The sequence below is a fragment of the Aspergillus multicolor genome (genome assembly GCF_047715735.1).
Source record: "Aspergillus multicolor strain CBS 133.54 unplaced genomic scaffold BDW74scaffold_6, whole genome shotgun sequence".
Lineage (NCBI taxonomy): Eukaryota > Fungi > Ascomycota > Eurotiomycetes > Eurotiales > Aspergillaceae > Aspergillus > Aspergillus multicolor.
In genome coordinates this window covers 1098087-1114242 of record NW_027395957.1, presented here as the reverse complement: position 1 = coordinate 1114242, position 16156 = coordinate 1098087, and the positions used below count along the sequence as shown (strand labels likewise).

Sequence of the window (16156 nt, the reverse complement as noted above, 5' to 3'; positions counted from 1 at the left end):
GAACGTTGCTTTTTTCTTCTCGTGGGTCTGTAATTTCGATGGTTTGGATGGAGGTGCTACGAGCCAGGTAATCCTCTATCTAGTAGGCTGGGGATAAGCATAGTATACACCCAGCAGGTCTATTACTCAATGGCCATAGTTGGAAGTCTTACTAGTACATTGAAGCAGGTCCAGGTGCAGAAGGACGCCAGAATCCAGGATCAGAATCAACCCCTGCAGCAGTTCGTCACCGGCTCGCAACTAGTTGGCGGGTGCATATGATACGTTCCATTCTAGATCCAACGAGGGGCTGCCATGGGCGGCGGTCATGGCCAGATCGACGATCAAGGCGTGCACTGAGCCATCATGACGATCACAAAGGATTCTCGATTGACTTTCCGAGCCCGAGCGTGACGATCATGGAGCTGGACGGTTTGGGAAAAGGGAAAGGGAAAGGAGTGCGATGGGCCGGGGAACGGGGCGGGTGGAGCTTTAGTCTTGAGCTGCCCAGCTGCTTGACTCAGGGGCGTATGCGCATGCGCATGCTTTTCCCAAAAACTAGGTAGCTTGCATATTGCTTCTTCTACGCCCATGATCACACCAAGTTCATGCAGAAACCTTGGAAGTTGGAAGTTTATTTTCCGCCTTTACCAGTGAGCGCGTGCTATATACGAGGATTGCAGATTTGTAACGAAAGCCCATGCAAGATATACTTCGGACTCGAGGCCAAGGCACGAGCTTGCACCGTTTGGGTTATCACACTTATCCCGAGCCCGGCCGAGTTGATCTGATCGAAGTGGCATTTGCTGTGTTTTATTGGCTGGCCATGGGTCCTAAATCCGAACGAAAACAGGCATCGACTCGATGGGACAGTCGACTTCGATATCCTGTCCCCCCTCGTACGCCTCGCCTTCGCCACTCTCATCTCCGTCTCCATTCCAGACCTTCCACGTCGCGCCCGCTGGTAAGTACACGGAGGCCTTCCGCTGCCCTGCTTCGAGAACAGGGGCGACGAGGTACCGCGCACCGAAAAGATACTCAGCGTCGACCTCCCAGCTGCGCTTGTCGTCCGGGAACTCGTAGAAAAGGGTTCGCATGACTGGTGTTCCCTTCTCGTGTGCCTCCTTCATCAGACTCCGCGTGTACGGTCTCAATTTCTCGCGAATGAAGATGTACCGTTTGCAAATCTTATACACCTCCTCGCCATATGACCAGATCTCGTTGTTTGCACCGGGAGCAGTAGGCTGGCCCTCTGGCTTGGGCTCGCGGTCTCCATGTAGACGCATGACAGGGCAGAAAGTACCCCATTGGAACCACCGCGTGAAGAGCTCACGGAAGGCAGGGTCGTCTGGGTTTCCGCCGTGAAAGCCTCCAATATCAGTCGTCCACCATGGGATGCCAGAAATGCCCATATTCAAGCCCGCGGAGAGCTGGTTACGGAACGATGACCACGAGGATGCAATATCACCGCTCCAGACAAGGGCGCCGTATTTCTGGCTCCCTGCCCATGCGCAGCGGAGCAGGTTGACGATGTTGGATTGTCCTTCGGCTTGCATGCCCTCATAGAAGGCTCGCGCATACTCCTTGGGGAAGGTGTTGCCAATCTGCATGTTGCTGCCGGCGTGGTAGCGGTAGATGTCGAAGTCGTAGATGGAGTATTCGGGCTCTGCTTCGTCGAGCCAGAAAATCCGGATGCCTTTATCATAGTAGTGCGCCTTCGCCTTTTTCCAAACGAACGTTCTTGCGGCTGGATTGGTGGCGTCAAAATGCGTGATGTCGCCGTCACATTGCATGGCGATGCGGAGGCCGCGGTCGTGCCGGATCAGGAGGCCTTTCTCGAGCATATCGGGATAATTTTCGGACGCCGTTTCGACCGTGGGCCAAATAGAGACCATGAGTTCGACTCCCATCTCCTGGAGTTCCTGGACCATGGCATCTGAGGAGTCAGTCTTCGCTCACTGATTGTACCGGGTGACTTGCCTGGATCTGGCCAGAATTCAGGGTCAAACTTCCATTCTCCCTGGTGCTTCCAGTGAAAGAAGTCGCAGACAATGACATCCAATGGGACCTTCCGCCGCTTGTACTCCCTGGCCACGTCCAGCAGCTGCTCTTGATTCCAATACCGCAGTTTGCACTGCCAGAATCCAAGGCCATACTCCGGCATCATCGGGACATAGCCAGTTACCTGGGCATACGCCTCCTCGATCTCCGCCGGTGAGTCCCCGGCGACAACCCAGTAGTCGAGTGACTTGGTCGAATACGCTTCGAAGCTCATCGTATTAGTCCCCAGCACCGCCCTTCCAATCGCAGGATTGTTCCACAAAACCCCATAACCCAGCGATGACAGTGCGAATGGCACACTAGCCTGGGAGTTCCGATGTGCCAGCTCAATGTCACTTCCCTTGAGATTCAGCGCAGGCTGCTGATATTGACCCATCCCGAAGATCTTCTCTTTCGGGTCAAGCGATTCGAAACGCATCGTGAGATGGAAATCCCCGCCCAAGATAGGCCGCAGCTCGCGGGCCTCGATTTCCAAGGCGCTGCATTTCGGGTCCGTTGGGTCGCGTCGGTGCCGAGCATACTCTTCTAGCAGCTTGGTGCCCTGGGAATTGTAGATGGTGAGCTTGCCGCGTTTGGTGACGACAGCTTTGATCTTGCCATTGACTAGGGTTGCTTCTCCTTCTTTGTCTTTGGGGAGTTCAATGGTCGATTTGTCTGCCTCGGGCTTGGGTAGAAGAGCCCAGTCCTCTGCGGGCATGGCCGAGAGCTTTGTGGCTCGGATGCGGAGTGCGTTGTCACTCCAGGGCTCGACCCAGAGGAGGTGGTCGTCAAAGCGGAAGACGAGTTTATCACTGTCGGGGTAGAGCATGGTCAATGACTTTCACAGACTGGGTGGTCACTTGGAGGTGTCGATGGGACACAGCTTGAGGGGGTGGTATATAAATATACCTGACAGCAGCAACAGCTCAGCATCTGCTGCGTCACCCCCGCGAGGACAGCATGACAGGACATGCTTCATGTTCGCCAGATTGACACCCAATTATATCAAGTACTCGGGGGGGCAGCAGCGACTTTGGGGGGCATCCGATTTGATGGATGAATAGAATCCTGCGGCGGAGAGGGGTGTAGGTTGGAATGGAATTCAGCCTAAAGTCTGAACCAAGACCGAACAAGACCAACTATTCAGTCGAGGCTAAGCATGCTTCCAACTCCTCCCTATTTTCACCCCTCCGCAAATATCTCCCCCGCCATGCTTGAGGGGGCCAGGAGCATATTAATATATATCGCACTGGAAACAGCAACCAACCGGTTTAATAGTGTCTACTTGCCTAGTAGGCACTAAGCTAAGGGGTGGACAAGTCCGACCTCAGCCGGAACATAGATATTATGCATTAAATGTGTTTCGTGGAGCGTGGTTAGCAATAATGTTCCTGGTCCATCTACCTCGTGTTCTGATGGTCCTTACACCATTTTGTCGTTCACATTATAAATACAAATAAAAAAAACTCTTCCAACAAACAGGTGCCGTGGTCTAGTGGTATGACGTCACGTTGTGGCCGTGCCAGCCCCGGTTCGATTCCGGGCGGCGCCAATTCTTTTTTTTCTCTTTCTGTTTTTCTTACCCTCTCTCTATATTTTGACCATGTCCGACACTCCTCCTACATGGGATGGTGTTTATTGTGAGATAGGGAAAATACCCCAGTGCTGTCTCTTTCTGGCATTGTACTGCTGCAATAGTAAGGCATGTCTCTGGTCCGGCTTATAAATAGCTTTTCTCTATATCTTGACCATGTCCGATACTCCTCCTACATGGCCTAGTGCTTCTTGTAAAACAGAGCGACTACGGTACTTTAGTGCTGTCCTTTTCTGGCCTCGCATCACCGTAATAATAAGGCAGTCTCTGGCCCGGCTCATTAAAATCTCGGCCGTCAAAATCAAACTGCCCTCGTCGACACCATCCGCCTTGCATACGACGGAATTCTACAGGGCCGGGTATCCTGTTCGGACCGTGTCCGTGTCCTACGTTTTATCAAGTAAAAGAATCAAGTCCAGTGGGAGACGGAGAAAGAAAATATCAAGCTAGTCATATAGCAAGCAATCGTTCATTCCATTCATTAGTCATTCAATTCAATGAATCATGTCATCATCAACAGAACAACGAGGTATAAAGTCCTCCATGAGCTCAAAGCCGAGGAGGAAGAAGCAACCCGAAAACGCCGCGCATAAGCCATAAGAGCCCAGTGGGTAACATATACAGACCCGAAACAAGGGAATTCGAAACCAAAAAAGGGAGTAAGTAAATAATACAAGAACCGAAAGTTGCATGTGCAGAATCCATCAGTTTCAGGGCCTGGGGTGGAAAGGCACGCAAGCGAATTCACTTGGCGTGCTCAATCAACTCGGCGTACAGTGGTTCGGGGATCTTCCGAACGATCAGGACGGTCAGAGCAATGATCTCTTTGGCGTCGAGGGGCGGGAAAGATCGGAGTATTTTGTTTGGGCTAGTTTGGTTGCAGGAGACGTTAGTCAGGGTGACAAAGATCCAGAAGCAAGAAAGAGAAATGCTGTTTACGTACTTTGAACTTTTAAGGAGAGTGTCTCTCATCAAAATTAGTTGCGCGACGATGCAGAGGATGTTCAGATGCGGGCCATAAGCGAAGAGAAAGTCCCACAGATGGAGGACTTCAGGCAAAGGGGGTGTACAGGCGCAAAGAGTGAGAACGGATGGGAAGGCGTATAGCTTTGCTTGTAATCCTTTGGAAAAGAGGTAGGCGGCGAGCTTTGGCTCGACAATCTCCAGACATCGGTCGACGAGATTGAGGCCTCGGTGAACACCATCCATGGCGCCGCGGATGTAACCGGGGCACTCGCGGGTGATGAAGCTGTGAAAGAGTGCAAACGCCTCGACTTCACTGCGGGCTGCGTAGAGGAATGGAGCACAGAGGACATTCATGCCCTGCACGTATACTGCTGTTTCATTGGTAATACCGGGGGTGAGAAGCGATGTGCCGCTACTGCTGCTGACCATGCTGTCGGGAGTCATGTCATCAGTAGAGGGCTCTTCTTCTGCGATGCTTGGCGGTGTATTTATAAGAAGCTCCATTTCACGCCGGCGTGATGATGGACGGGACTTGGCCTTGCTCTTGTTCTTTTCATCGTGGATCTTCCAGGCTACTGCATTAAGCAGTCGGATGAGACTGGCTTCTGTGACGCGGCGTTTAAACAGCGGATCGGTGGCGAGAGTGCGGAAAGTATCATTGCGAATCTTCGCATACGCAGGAGAACGGCCGCGGTGGATGAGGGAGAGGTAGTGATCGGTAGGGAAGGGAGGAATATCGAGAAGGATCAGCCAAAGATAGACGCGGTACGTTGACTAAATGTACAAACGAAGTTAGCTATTTGAAGGCAATGATCCCGAAAATTTAGTAGATCGCACCATGCCATCGCCGTCTGCCTCAACTCTTGTTGAGAGAACCAAATATCGCAACTCCTGGAGCGCTTCTTGGACGTTCCCCTGTTGTGGTCCATCTCGCAACAGAACCTCAAGAAGCGACCTCTTCAACCCAAATCCGGAGCCAGTTTTCCGTCCAGGGCGCCGGGCTGTCAGTTTCGGGGATTCTCGAGAGGAAGCGTCACTGTTTGACCTCGCGCGACGGTGGGTTCGGAGCCGGACAGGGGAGTCCAGCTTAGCTGGTTTGGAGACCTCGGGTCCTGCGGAGGCGCGATCGAACGAGACTTGCGAGAATAGAGGAGGACGAGAGGATAGGTGCTGATGCGACTGAATTTTACGCAGGCCTCGCATCGTCCGCGGCGAAGGGGATTCGGCCAGAGCAGCCAGGTTCAGTTGAGCTTCGGTGGGAGGTTGAGACGACATTTTGACGTCGGTCGAGCGCTGAGCTTGGAGGGTGCAAACGGGGAGGGAAACACACCATCTTCCGGTCAACCAGCACCGGAGAGATGGGCCACGGGTCGGTGTCAGTAGCTGCGAGGGGTTCGAATATTTATCAGATGCTGGAGAAATATCTCGGGTGGCGGGTCTCTTTTTGCCAGTGCCAGGAATGCAGAGCGGAGTCTCGATCTTGTCATCCACGCGGCGGCGCTAGTTATCTGCAGCACTAGACTACTAGCGTTTTATTAAGAATTTACCTTGTGCACAACAAGTCAGCAGCAACGGTTGCTGCGAACAATGCCAGCTTTCAGTCAAAGGGCTTAATTATTTGAAGTTATTGGCCAAACAATGGATTTATCAAGCTGCAATCGATGGTTGTTTGAAAGCGCTGTTGCCATCCCAAAAACAACCTGGAACGACGGCCCATGTCGCAAGCTCACAGTCCAGAAGAGCCTAATGATTAGATCACGATTACCCCCTCTGGCTGGCATCTGGCAATGGGCCTACCAGGGTGCTTATGACAAGGACCATCTGTGTGAAGTAGCTATATCAATACCTCTGCGCCATGATCATACACCCTCTAGCATGCGCGTAGTCAAAGCACATCTATCCAAAAATTTATGATCTAGATTAGGTCCGTACTACGTAGCAGAGTATGGAAAGAAGTAACGATCATAGACAAGTTAAATGAAATCTTTCCACATCCGAGCCTTACGCCTATACTAGTAAAGGTACGTAGCCTGCCTATATAGGAATGATAAAACCACAAACAAAGAAACAGCGATCAAGATGCAAAGAAGAATATCAACTATAGATCGAAGTAAATAGAGCATATAACTAGTTAGGACCTCGGGGCTGGGTCATGGACGGAAAAGCGACGCATCAGGCGGCGACGGCAGTTCTTCCTCCAAGCCCAGACCCGTTGACTACCAGTGGCTGGCAGCTGTCGGCTGGCTTAGAGCTGGGGTTTGACTTAAAACTGAGCTCAGTAACATCGGATCGTGAATGCTCGTGACCCAGAGCCGGTTCATCTGTGTCTGAGCTTGAGGCCTCTGTTGTCGGCGGAGTGAGCTGCAGCTGATCTATCTTGCTTGCACATAAAGAGATCTCGTTCTGGTCTACAGCATATTGATTGGGTGCAAGACCGTATGGGACAGTGTGCGATGTGCTCTTGTCGATTTTGACACGCATCCTGGATCGCATGAACATGGTGTTGTTGTACAGAGCTACAGCCCGTTTCGCTTCTTCTGCAGAGCGAAGAGTGACGCGCGCAGTGAGCCTGCTCCGAGTGGGCTGAGCGCTAAATGTGGTGTGCGATGGTAGGATCTCGCAATGCTCCACAGTAACTGTTTCTTGCAGGAAGCTCAGCAGGCTCTCCTCCGTGGTGGTTGGGTTAAGATTCTGGATTATGATGTTTCGGCGGAGATTTTGGCGAGGGTATGACGGTAGGAAACTGGTACGGTAACTGTACGGGTTCTTGTGTGGGGTAGTGCTCAGGTGGCTTGGTCTGAAGCTGTTTGCTATGACGGGTTGTTGCATTTGGTGGGACAGGGCATATGTAGGGATGAGCCCGTATGCCATTGGTTCGCAGAAGGATGGCTGGGGATTGGGTGAGCTCGGCACTCCTGGAACCGCTTGCAATGAATCTGTAAAAGCGGGCATGAAGGCTTGGTGAGAGACGAATATCGGGTTGACCACAGTGCTATATTCCGTGCTGTGGTAGGTTGGACTGGGCGGGCTACAGTACGGTTAGCCTAGACACTCGACGTACATCGGGCACAAGATTAGGAAAGCGTACTCTGTAGCTATGGGAGAGGGTGGTATAGCGCTATTGGGAGCCATTCTTGGTAATGCTGAATAACCTGCTATGTAGCTGGGTTGTATAACGCATGCTGGGCTCTTTGTAGGCCCTGCAATTGGTCGAGTCGGCGAGCTTGTCCGCGCGAGTGTGACCACTAGGCTCTGCCCTTCCCAGCCGTTTGTGGATAGTCTGTCTATAAGCCGCGTCTTCATCAGCCATTGCTCAGAACGAGGATCGAGGATGCATCGCACTTACGGTATGTCCGCCAGGCCTCACCCTCTTCCTTTACAATGATCTGCCCCAACCCAGTAGGAAATCCATGATGATCGTCATAGACTACTGCCTGTCGAATGTGTAGTGCCGTTTGACGAACTAAGTCCTTGAGCTCCTGCCAGCGACAGCGGGCTGGAATCTGCCTTCTCCGTAAGTCACAGCTACTAAGACGGAACCTGAACGAAGTAGAAGAAACTTACTCCTTGGAGGAATAGCACATATTCTTCGTCGCTCCCTCGGGCTCTCGATACACGGGGTCTTCCGCGCGGAGGAAAAGACATTGTTTTGGTAGCACCAGTTTCTTTTGGTGGACAGATTGAGAATGATATAATGCAAGTGCCGCAGGCTCTCGAGCAGGATCACGAGTCCCTATCCGCTCGGGCAGTCGATATCACAACCCCGGAAAGAATGGTGAAACCAGATAGCCGTGGAGTGGGACAGTGGATATTGCTTGTTAATTGAAATCAGGGATGATTGGGGGTCGAATTTCGCTTCTGGCAATGTGTGCTGCACTGTTTCCGACGTACCAATATTCACGATCGCAAAGGCTAAGCCCGACAGCAGATGGTCGTGCGGTGCAGTAGTAGCAGGTCCTAGGTCACAAAAGAGCAATGCTCGAGAAGAAGAAGCCTTCAGACTTTGAGCAAGATTACCAAAGCGAGAGAGGAGAAGGAACAATATGAGCTGAAGCTAGGATAAAGGCTCTTCGATCTACATCGAGGCACAATGACCCGGAAAGAGCGCAACAGCCACAGCCGCCGGGGTGACCGTTTGGATCGGCCCAATGACAGATTGTGGAAACGGGTGAAGCAATGGGAGTCGAAGAAGAAGACGATTTGAAAAAGGGCGAGTTCCTCATTGAGGGGCGGATGGCAAAGAGTAGGTAAGAATAAGAGGGTCACCGACAGGTCGCTGAGCCCGCTGACGAATGACAGGGCGCAGCTTTGACGGCGCGAGAGGATGAGGATGTGTCAACTCGACTGGGGTCTGAAATTGAGAGGGTCGGAAGAAGCCTGATGAGCCTGATATGTCGTGCATGATCAACGGTGGTGGTGGAGGAAGATCGAAGAGGGTGGAGGCAGAGAGGGTGGAAGGGAAGAAGCAGACGGGGCCACGGCCACAAGCATACGGCGAACTTTCTTTTTTCCATCTGCATTCCATCAACACTCAATAGTCCCATGTATCTGCCCTCTTTTCTTTTCCTCCCTTTCTCCTTCGCTCTTGCATGATCGAGCATATCAAGGTACGTAACACGTCGATTCCTCCAAACTCTATCAGCCTATACAACAATCACATTGACAGAGCCCCAGTCGCTCGTCGCACTCGACCTCGCAGGCTCGTCTTCTCCAGATTCCCATCGTCGAATTACACCGTCAATTCCCCAGAATTAATCTTGGCACTATGGACGTTACACCGCCAGATTGAGCTTCGGGCCGGCCTCCAGGGGAAGCAAGCTGGAGCCTTGAAGCTGGGATAAGAGCGCCTTCTGAGTGGCGGCCTTCTGGGTCCTGACCTTGCATATCCTATCAGTGCAGCGACCAGTTGGTAGATAGTACGGAGTAGCATTCCAGTATCCACAATGAGGCAATCCACTCGAGTGAGGGGTTCGAACCTGGTCGAATTGACGTTCACAAGCCCGAAACAAGAGATCCAGGCAAAAAGCAAAACACCCGCCGTCAACCCGACGAGAAGCTCAAGACTTGGGGCAATGCAGGTGCGGTCATGATTGGCGGAGGCGATATGGCAGTCTCGCTTTTTGATTGCTTCAAAAATAGATCTTTGTGGGACATTTTGTGATGTATCATGTCCGATGACACGCACAAAATCCAAGTCAAGAAAAGGATCGTTACCATTACCGAGCTCTTTGCTTCCGATTGACATGGTACAAGGCGAACAGACACTCCGGAACGACCATTCAGGGCATCCGCGGAGCGCAGCAGCCTTCTCGAGGCGTTTTGGGCATGGCAGTCGGGAAGAGAGGCCGTGGCCCACTCCTTCTCCGCCTCTTCAATGCGAAGCCAGGATGACTGCAATCGTCCGGGATGATCCCTGTTCGTTCTTTGCATATGAGATACTTATCTCCGAAGTACTTGGCTGCATCGGGGCGACTATCATCCACGCCGGGTATGCGCATAGGGGGGCGAGTGCTGCCCTTTCTCGATTATAGTGATTCGAGGCTAAGATATTTTCCCGAAGGCGAAGCAGGGACGCCTTTCCTAACCAGATCTCACCTCGGTTAACGGGGCTCAATCTACTACCCGCACATAGATCCGATTCTACGAAGTCTTCTTTGAGCCCGAGGCCCCCAGCTGTTTGGTACAATGTATTCTTAACTGGTGGAATCGCTAATTTTTTAATTATAGGTAACTGTGCAACTTACGACATCGGCTGAGCGCCAGAAGGAGGCCTGACTCACATCAACTGCTGAAGAAAGTATAATACTCTCTAGAATACGTCAATCGCCCGCGCCTGAACTTTTCTTTCCAGTGCTTTGTTGGGCTGATGCTTGCGGACGCCGTTGCCACCGAGCCCTAAGCTCAGCATCACTGTGGGGTTATTCGCCAGCAAGGCCTCGGAGCACTGCCAGAATTGTCGGTAGCTGCGCGATGTTGAAGCCCGACAGTCGCCAGGATTTCCGTGTTCAGATACGCGCTTCTTTGTAAGGCCCCTAGGCGAGCACTGGACATAAAGCCGTTGGGCCTTTATTTACGTGAGGTGTAAGCCTGTAGCGACTGTTTGTGTCATATACCTTTCGGCATGGGCGAGCATGTGTTGATTTGGTTCTGTGATAGGCAGTAAATCGAGGATCGATATCGCCATCCTAGGGATTGTCTGAAGTGCTTCTCTGAGACAGACTATAATCATGCTAGTCGAACCTATGACTGAAGTTGTCGGCAGGCCGTCTGTCACGAAGCATAACCCTAATTGATATCTGCCGAGGAATCTACGTGGTCAGAACAGACCAAAATTTGAAGACAATGGTTTAATTCTCATCAAAGTACTCACTGTCTCACTATTCTTTGTTGCCGAAAAGACAAGTGGTATTTGTATGGCAGGGTGTCCATACAATAACGTATGACGCTGTATATATAACTTTATTGCCGCTGTCCCTTGTCAACGCTGAGCAAATCCAAGCCCCGGTCGAGATCCTCAGGATCAAAGTGCAAACGTATTCCTCACCTTGTAGTCCGGTTAGTACAGGTGCATCAAAGGAGATCCGTGCTGAAATTTGGCATATCTTACGAAGCTGGAAATAGAGCACTGCTTTAGAATGGCGCCATTTCAGGTTGCTCCATATGTTGGGATACTTCTCTCTCTCTGTTTAGCTCTTTGAGCTGTTCGGTGGGAGTCAACTTCTTGGTTGCTCTTGTCATGGCGACTCGGCGATTGACTTTGCGGTAGCGGCGGCACTGGGGGTTCGAGAGGCTCCGGGGGTTATCGCGAAGATGGGTGGCTGGAGATTTTGCTTTGTAGCAATTGTGTATGGCAGCAAAGGCATGATAGCGATCCAACTGAGCAGCAGGTCACGTAGTGGGATCGTAGTCCCTTGTACGGAGTACCTTGTTTGCCTGGTCGTGCATGAGAAAGGAAGGAGCGATGGAGGGCCGGGCATGGGTTAAGGCTACGTCCGATTCTACGCTGCAAAGAATTATTCTACTACAATGATTTCCTTAAGCATAACAGCTACTTGCCTAGACTGTTGAGTTCGGAGCATGGCAAGACCCTCCTACGCATTGCGAGTAGCAAAACACGAGTGTGTCTAATTGACTTACCAGACCAACTACTGGCCCCTTACCTTATCAAATACGAACGCTCTTCTTCTCCGGCCTACCTGCACTTGCCATAGACAAAACTTGTTGCTTCCACTTTTCAATAATGGCTGTTGCGGCTTTGAGATGTCGTGGGAAATCGAGGCCATGGGTCATGCCGATCACGTCGCGTGGGCGACAAAAGACACTGAGCTTCACTTCCGGGCACTCACATGAGTGGTCACTGGCATCGATCTCCACGACTATTATCAATCCGTGTCCAATCAGCAGGCGCCGGTCGAGCCTCCCCAAGGCGAGACAAGGCTGAGGCGGTGTTCCCGGAGCGCATTGAACGTGGCGCGGTCATACGGAATGGTTCTGGAACAATCCGGAACGATAAGTCGCTCGTTTAGAGAAGTATTTTGAGAGGAGCAGAGGCCTTTGGGTCAGATACAGCTGTATGTGGTTTCAGCCGTCAGCAATCACTGACGGGGCATGCCGGACGAGGTAAGCGTACGAGCTCTCGACATGATTCAACGGAATCCTCAATTCTCCCAGTGCTATGTCCCCATAGAGAGGACATCACATGGTCCTGGTTCGATAAACAGTCACGTTGCTCCACGAAGCTAATTTTGGCTTACTGCTTAACAGCTCAGTTGGATATGGAATGTCCTAGGCGAGTACTGCCTGCATTCGCCTTGAGGACAACCTCCGCCACTAACCGAGAGCACTATTGATGACCAGCTCTCGGCAACTCAAATCAACATCCAAAATCAACACAAACAGACAGCTCTTTGGAGTATTCCGTTCTCAAAGTGTGGCAAAAACATGAAACAGCTCGAGAAAGCTCTATAGACCCACTGATCAGCCGCCGACCCACTGCCTCGGAATTCCAATTCCATCCCAACAGAGAAAAGGGGGCTCTGCGGTTGCCAAATGCCAAATTCGCAGTGCGGTCTGCGCTCTTCGCTTTGATTTTTTCTGATGGATCGTGGCTGTGGCTGGCTGACTGCCCAGTGACTCCATCAGCCCCGAATAAGGCCATGGCCGAGGATCCATGCAAAACAGCTGAGGCCGGCCAGGCACCGTCTCACTCACGGCGTTCTCCGAGGCTCGAGCTGGATTTTCTTTGCCCGGCCGAGGCCAAAGCTCCTTCCTCTCGTGGTCGGTAATCGGCTGTTTTGCACGGAGTAAGCGGCCTCCAGATACCTCTCAATCTCAAGCTCTTATGAGAGCTCTCGACCAATCTCAATTCCGACTTCGGGGCCCCTAGCTTCCTAGGGCAGAGAGTCTAGAGACACTACTGAGACAGCGTCGCAGCAAAAAGTAAGGCGACGATAGGCTAGTTTCACCCTCATCTTCTATCCCCCACAGCCAGGGCCCCGGTCCCCGAGGACGGAGTACGAGTCCCCGACCGAATTGACCGGAGACCAGTTCGCACTACTACTACGGATACTGAACATCCTTAACCTCCAAGGAAGGAGCAACGGGCACTTGGCGGCCGCGGAGATCTGGCAGTGACAAGCAAACACAAAATAGGATTGCTCCAGTGTGATAGCTCGATATAGCTAGCAGATCGCTAGTTTCTGGGGCCGACCCTCCCCCGTCACCTCATGTCCCAAGAACACCCCCAGTCAATATCGAAATCCAACCTCCCCATTCGAATATTCGAGAGTCACATGAATTGATGGAGCTGAAGATTTCGATTTTGACTTTTCTGGAGTTTTGAATCGGTCCACTGCGAGGTGCGTAGAATATTCAGGCGGGCGGACCTCAGGCTTCGACTGGTGCCTTATTTGGTTAGAGGGATTCCATAACGATGCGTTCTGGAAAGGGGGTGTGAGACATACGGAGTGCGGCGTTTCTCGGTGTCGGTGCTGGAGTTTAGACTCTGATTGTGAGCTGTCAGAGATCTTACTTGGCAATGTGTACACCGTAGATCACCAGTCAGTGATTTGGAACCGCCATGCTGGGTGACTGTGCTACAGAGTCAAGCCATCATGCAAGCGCTTCCTCCCGCCCGAGGGATCTACGAGTCCGTGGTGAACGTGGCGAGGATCTCTGGGGTTTACCGCTGTTTGACATTGTGATAGGCGAGTCACATTCCCATCCTGGCTTCTAGTCTGAAATTATAACTGGGGTCGTTTCAGTAGTTTCACTTAGGCAGTTTCTAGAGACGGAGACGGAATTTGTTTGCAAAATGCTTGTTTTGTAGCTAGCTAGCTGTCTAGATACATGAGTATTGCGAACGGAGCCAAATAATTGATATTGTGGCGTTGCCAATAACATATGCACGTTCAAGAATGTAGAAGCCCGAATGTATTCTATTCTATCGATGAACAAGTGTAGCGCCGGAAGCCTCGAGCGTCTATTTCCGAGTAAATCCCCATGCGCTGTATCAAATCGATGTAGAAGTTTATAGTATAGCGGGTTCAATGGTATCGCGGCGTCCAAGCCGATAAGCGAAGCTCGTTCAGACTGCGTGCGACCGCGATGTGTACGGGGCACGATCGGGGAAAGCGAGGCGATTGCGAAGATGTTGATGGCCAGTGGTTGGGCCAGCCATTGCTTTTGGGCCTCAACGAGGCCATCCTGCGCCAGCACAGTGAAGATGTTCCGAGACATTTCCAAAGTATCCAGTACGGTATTCCCAGGGCGAGTGCCAGTCCTTCATCGTACGACCGATCCGGCGACGCCGGTAGTTCCGACCAGTGCCGAAAGCACTGCATGGTGTTGCAGTATATGGGTGTGACGATAGGTGAGTCATTTCGACTTGTGTTCGTTTATGTTTCCCGTAACTTATATCCGAAATCGATGTAGAGCGGTAGATATCACGTCGTAACCGTAGCGGAGAATTCATTGTTCAACCGGTGTAGCCCACTCGATTCGCACATCTGCCGCAGTAGTAACTCTTTAGGAAAGAAGTTAGCGAGTGAATTTCAAGGACGGTCAGAGGCGACCAACGTACGTTCATCCCGAAGCGGACAACTCCAGCAGGGGTGGCTCCGCTATCTAAACTCATGGTGCATTGGCAGCGTGAGCATCGAACAACCTATCGGTAATTGTTAGTCTAAGAAGTATTCAAGAGAAAACAGAAGCGCTCACGTCAAAGCCCAGAGATCCGGGGGCGCCGGTGGGAGCGAGGTCTTTTCCGGTGCCTGTGCCGGAGGGCGGGCGGGGAACTTGGACGGAAGAGGAGCTCATGGTGGTGTCGATGTGAGATGCAGAAGGTAGAAGTCGTAGAAGGTGGTGAATGGGTATGTTTTGTGGTGTATGGGTGTCGCTAGTATTAAAGGTTGGAAGAGGTTGGGTGTGTCGGAAACAGGTGGCAGCGCGGAGGAAGGCGTATAAGTATTTAGTATGGGGGGCAGACTAAGAGAGTTTCAGGGTCAGATCGACCCACTCCACTTCCCTCAGGCTTCCGTTTTTCTCAGGTCGCTCTCCCTGTTTTCTCCCCAGTCCCACCCTTTTTGGTCATTGATTTTTTTATTTTTTTTATTTTTTAATTTCCTTATAGAATCGACCCCTTGAAGCCTTATCTACTGTACAGATGATAGTGCTCTAACATTTTATAGTATTCGATCTCAGCTACTCCAGATATGTCTAGTAATGGGGCTCACCCACTGAACGAGACTGAGAGTCAACCAAGGCTTCAGATAGACATCGTCCATGGTCGCATAGCGGGTCGCTTAACTGATGGTATGTTTTCGCACCGATTTGTATGATTGTACTACTACTCTACTCAGGGGTGGTTGAGATCACAAACTATGTCATTATAATGGCCCTTGAGACTTATCATCAATAGATTATGCAAGAGATCGTGCATGTCGCACCGTCACTACCGACCATGTGGTTGAGTCGTCATTATGTCGTGTCGTCATGACGGATCAGCGATCTCCCCTACACAGGTACCTTAGTAGCGGAACATATCTCCAGCCAGGGAAACGTGTATCACTGTCCATGGGCACTGTCTTGAATTGACTACCGCTTGCATAATCCGCCGCGTAGCTCTACCCCATCACCTTCATTTACCATGGATGGCCCCGGGATGCTCTCGGGTGGCTTCCCAGCCCTTTGAGAGCTTAATAAATATAGCAGCGAGCTGACAAGGGCTCGTAAACGTACTCTCGGCTGTGGCTGTGTTGGACAACCTTTTCCCGTCTCACCTCAGATGCCATCCAGACATATTAACTGGCCGCTGTCTCCTGAAGGTCAAAGATAGAGTCGTCAGCAGTGAAACTTGACAGCTCCACCTTGGGCGTTTCAGTGCGCCCATCCCGCCTCGTGCCCGTGCCCTCTGGTCAACAAACCCAAGAACGCAAGGTATCTCCCAGGCAGAACAGGTTCTAACGGTACCACAGCAAAGGCAACTTAATTCAAGTCGGATACTTTTATGATTGGTGGGCGGAGTTCCGACTGGAGTCTGACGCTCAACGTCCATGGTCGAGTGCCAGTGCCCGTGGC

At 51.6% G+C, this 16156-nt stretch overlaps 5 protein-coding genes and 1 non-coding gene across 6 annotated transcripts; 1 reads left to right on the top strand and 5 right to left on the bottom strand.

The window, feature by feature from the left end:
• Positions 1 to 580: 580 nt before the first annotated feature.
• BDW74DRAFT_189844 (putative glycosyl hydrolase) lies at positions 581 to 2957 on the bottom strand. Its single transcript, XM_073732062.1, has 2 exons — positions 1960 to 2957; positions 581 to 1915 (listed from the first exon to the last, which is right to left on the bottom strand). The coding sequence occupies exons 1-2, from the start codon at positions 2846 to 2848 to the stop codon at positions 813 to 815; spliced, it is 1992 nt and encodes a 663-aa protein (XP_073586237.1). The 5' UTR covers positions 2849 to 2957; the 3' UTR covers positions 581 to 812.
• Positions 2958 to 3500: 543 nt separating this feature from the next.
• Positions 3501 to 3571, top strand: BDW74DRAFT_t85. Its single transcript has one exon. It is a non-coding gene; the product is annotated as a tRNA-His (tRNA).
• A 481-nt stretch (positions 3572 to 4052) lies between these two features.
• Positions 4053 to 4546, bottom strand: BDW74DRAFT_149321 (uncharacterized protein). The gene has a single exon (XM_073723876.1). It carries the CDS (start codon positions 4303 to 4305, stop codon positions 4108 to 4110), a length of 198 nt encoding a protein of 65 aa, XP_073586236.1. The 5' UTR covers positions 4306 to 4546; the 3' UTR covers positions 4053 to 4107.
• BDW74DRAFT_149320 (uncharacterized protein) lies at positions 4053 to 6022 on the bottom strand. The gene is made up of 3 exons (XM_073723875.1): positions 5417 to 6022; positions 4557 to 5353; positions 4053 to 4481 (listed from the first exon to the last, which is right to left on the bottom strand). Exons 1-3 carry the CDS (start codon positions 5852 to 5854, stop codon positions 4358 to 4360), a joined length of 1359 nt encoding a protein of 452 aa, XP_073586235.1. The 5' UTR covers positions 5855 to 6022; the 3' UTR covers positions 4053 to 4357.
• A 538-nt stretch (positions 6023 to 6560) lies between these two features.
• BDW74DRAFT_125355 (RNA-binding protein) lies at positions 6561 to 8532 on the bottom strand. The gene is made up of 4 exons (XM_073722147.1): positions 8144 to 8532; positions 7926 to 8082; positions 7668 to 7863; positions 6561 to 7607 (listed from the first exon to the last, which is right to left on the bottom strand). Exons 1-4 carry the CDS (start codon positions 8222 to 8224, stop codon positions 6752 to 6754), a joined length of 1290 nt encoding a protein of 429 aa, XP_073586234.1. The 5' UTR covers positions 8225 to 8532; the 3' UTR covers positions 6561 to 6751.
• A 6023-nt stretch (positions 8533 to 14555) lies between these two features.
• Positions 14556 to 14896, bottom strand: BDW74DRAFT_176269 (uncharacterized protein; the record flags this gene model as incomplete). The annotated part of the gene is made up of 3 exons (XM_073728560.1): positions 14556 to 14603; positions 14661 to 14744; positions 14798 to 14896. 3 exons carry the CDS (start codon positions 14894 to 14896, stop codon positions 14556 to 14558), a joined length of 231 nt encoding a protein of 76 aa, XP_073586233.1.
• Positions 14897 to 16156: the final 1260 nt, after the last annotated feature.

Excerpts from the sequence above, each read along its gene's own strand:
- BDW74DRAFT_189844 (XM_073732062.1), bottom strand. The coding sequence starts at position 2,848 with ATGCTCTACCCCGACAGTGATAAACTCGTCTTCCGCTTTGACGACCAC. Across the intron at positions 1,916-1,959 it reads TGAATTCTGGCCAGATCCAG|ATGCCATGGTCCAGGAACTC; the intron begins GCAAGTCACCCG and ends CTGACTCCTCAG.
- BDW74DRAFT_149321 (XM_073723876.1), bottom strand. The coding sequence starts at position 4,305 with ATGCAACTTTCGGTTCTTGTATTATTTACTTACTCCCTTTTTTGGTTT.
- BDW74DRAFT_149320 (XM_073723875.1), bottom strand. The coding sequence starts at position 5,854 with ATGTCGTCTCAACCTCCCACCGAAGCTCAACTGAACCTGGCTGCTCTG. Across the intron at positions 5,354-5,416 it reads AGGCAGACGGCGATGGCATG|TCAACGTACCGCGTCTATCT; the intron begins GTGCGATCTACT and ends TTGTACATTTAG. Across the intron at positions 4,482-4,556 it reads ACTCTCCTTAAAAGTTCAAA|CCCAAACAAAATACTCCGAT; the intron begins GTACGTAAACAG and ends CAACCAAACTAG.
- BDW74DRAFT_125355 (XM_073722147.1), bottom strand. The coding sequence starts at position 8,224 with ATGTCTTTTCCTCCGCGCGGAAGACCCCGTGTATCGAGAGCCCGAGGG. Across the intron at positions 8,083-8,143 it reads ATGTGCTATTCCTCCAAGGA|ATTCCAGCCCGCTGTCGCTG; the intron begins GTAAGTTTCTTC and ends CGGAGAAGGCAG. Across the intron at positions 7,608-7,667 it reads CCCTCTCCCATAGCTACAGA|CCCGCCCAGTCCAACCTACC; the intron begins GTACGCTTTCCT and ends ACCGTACTGTAG.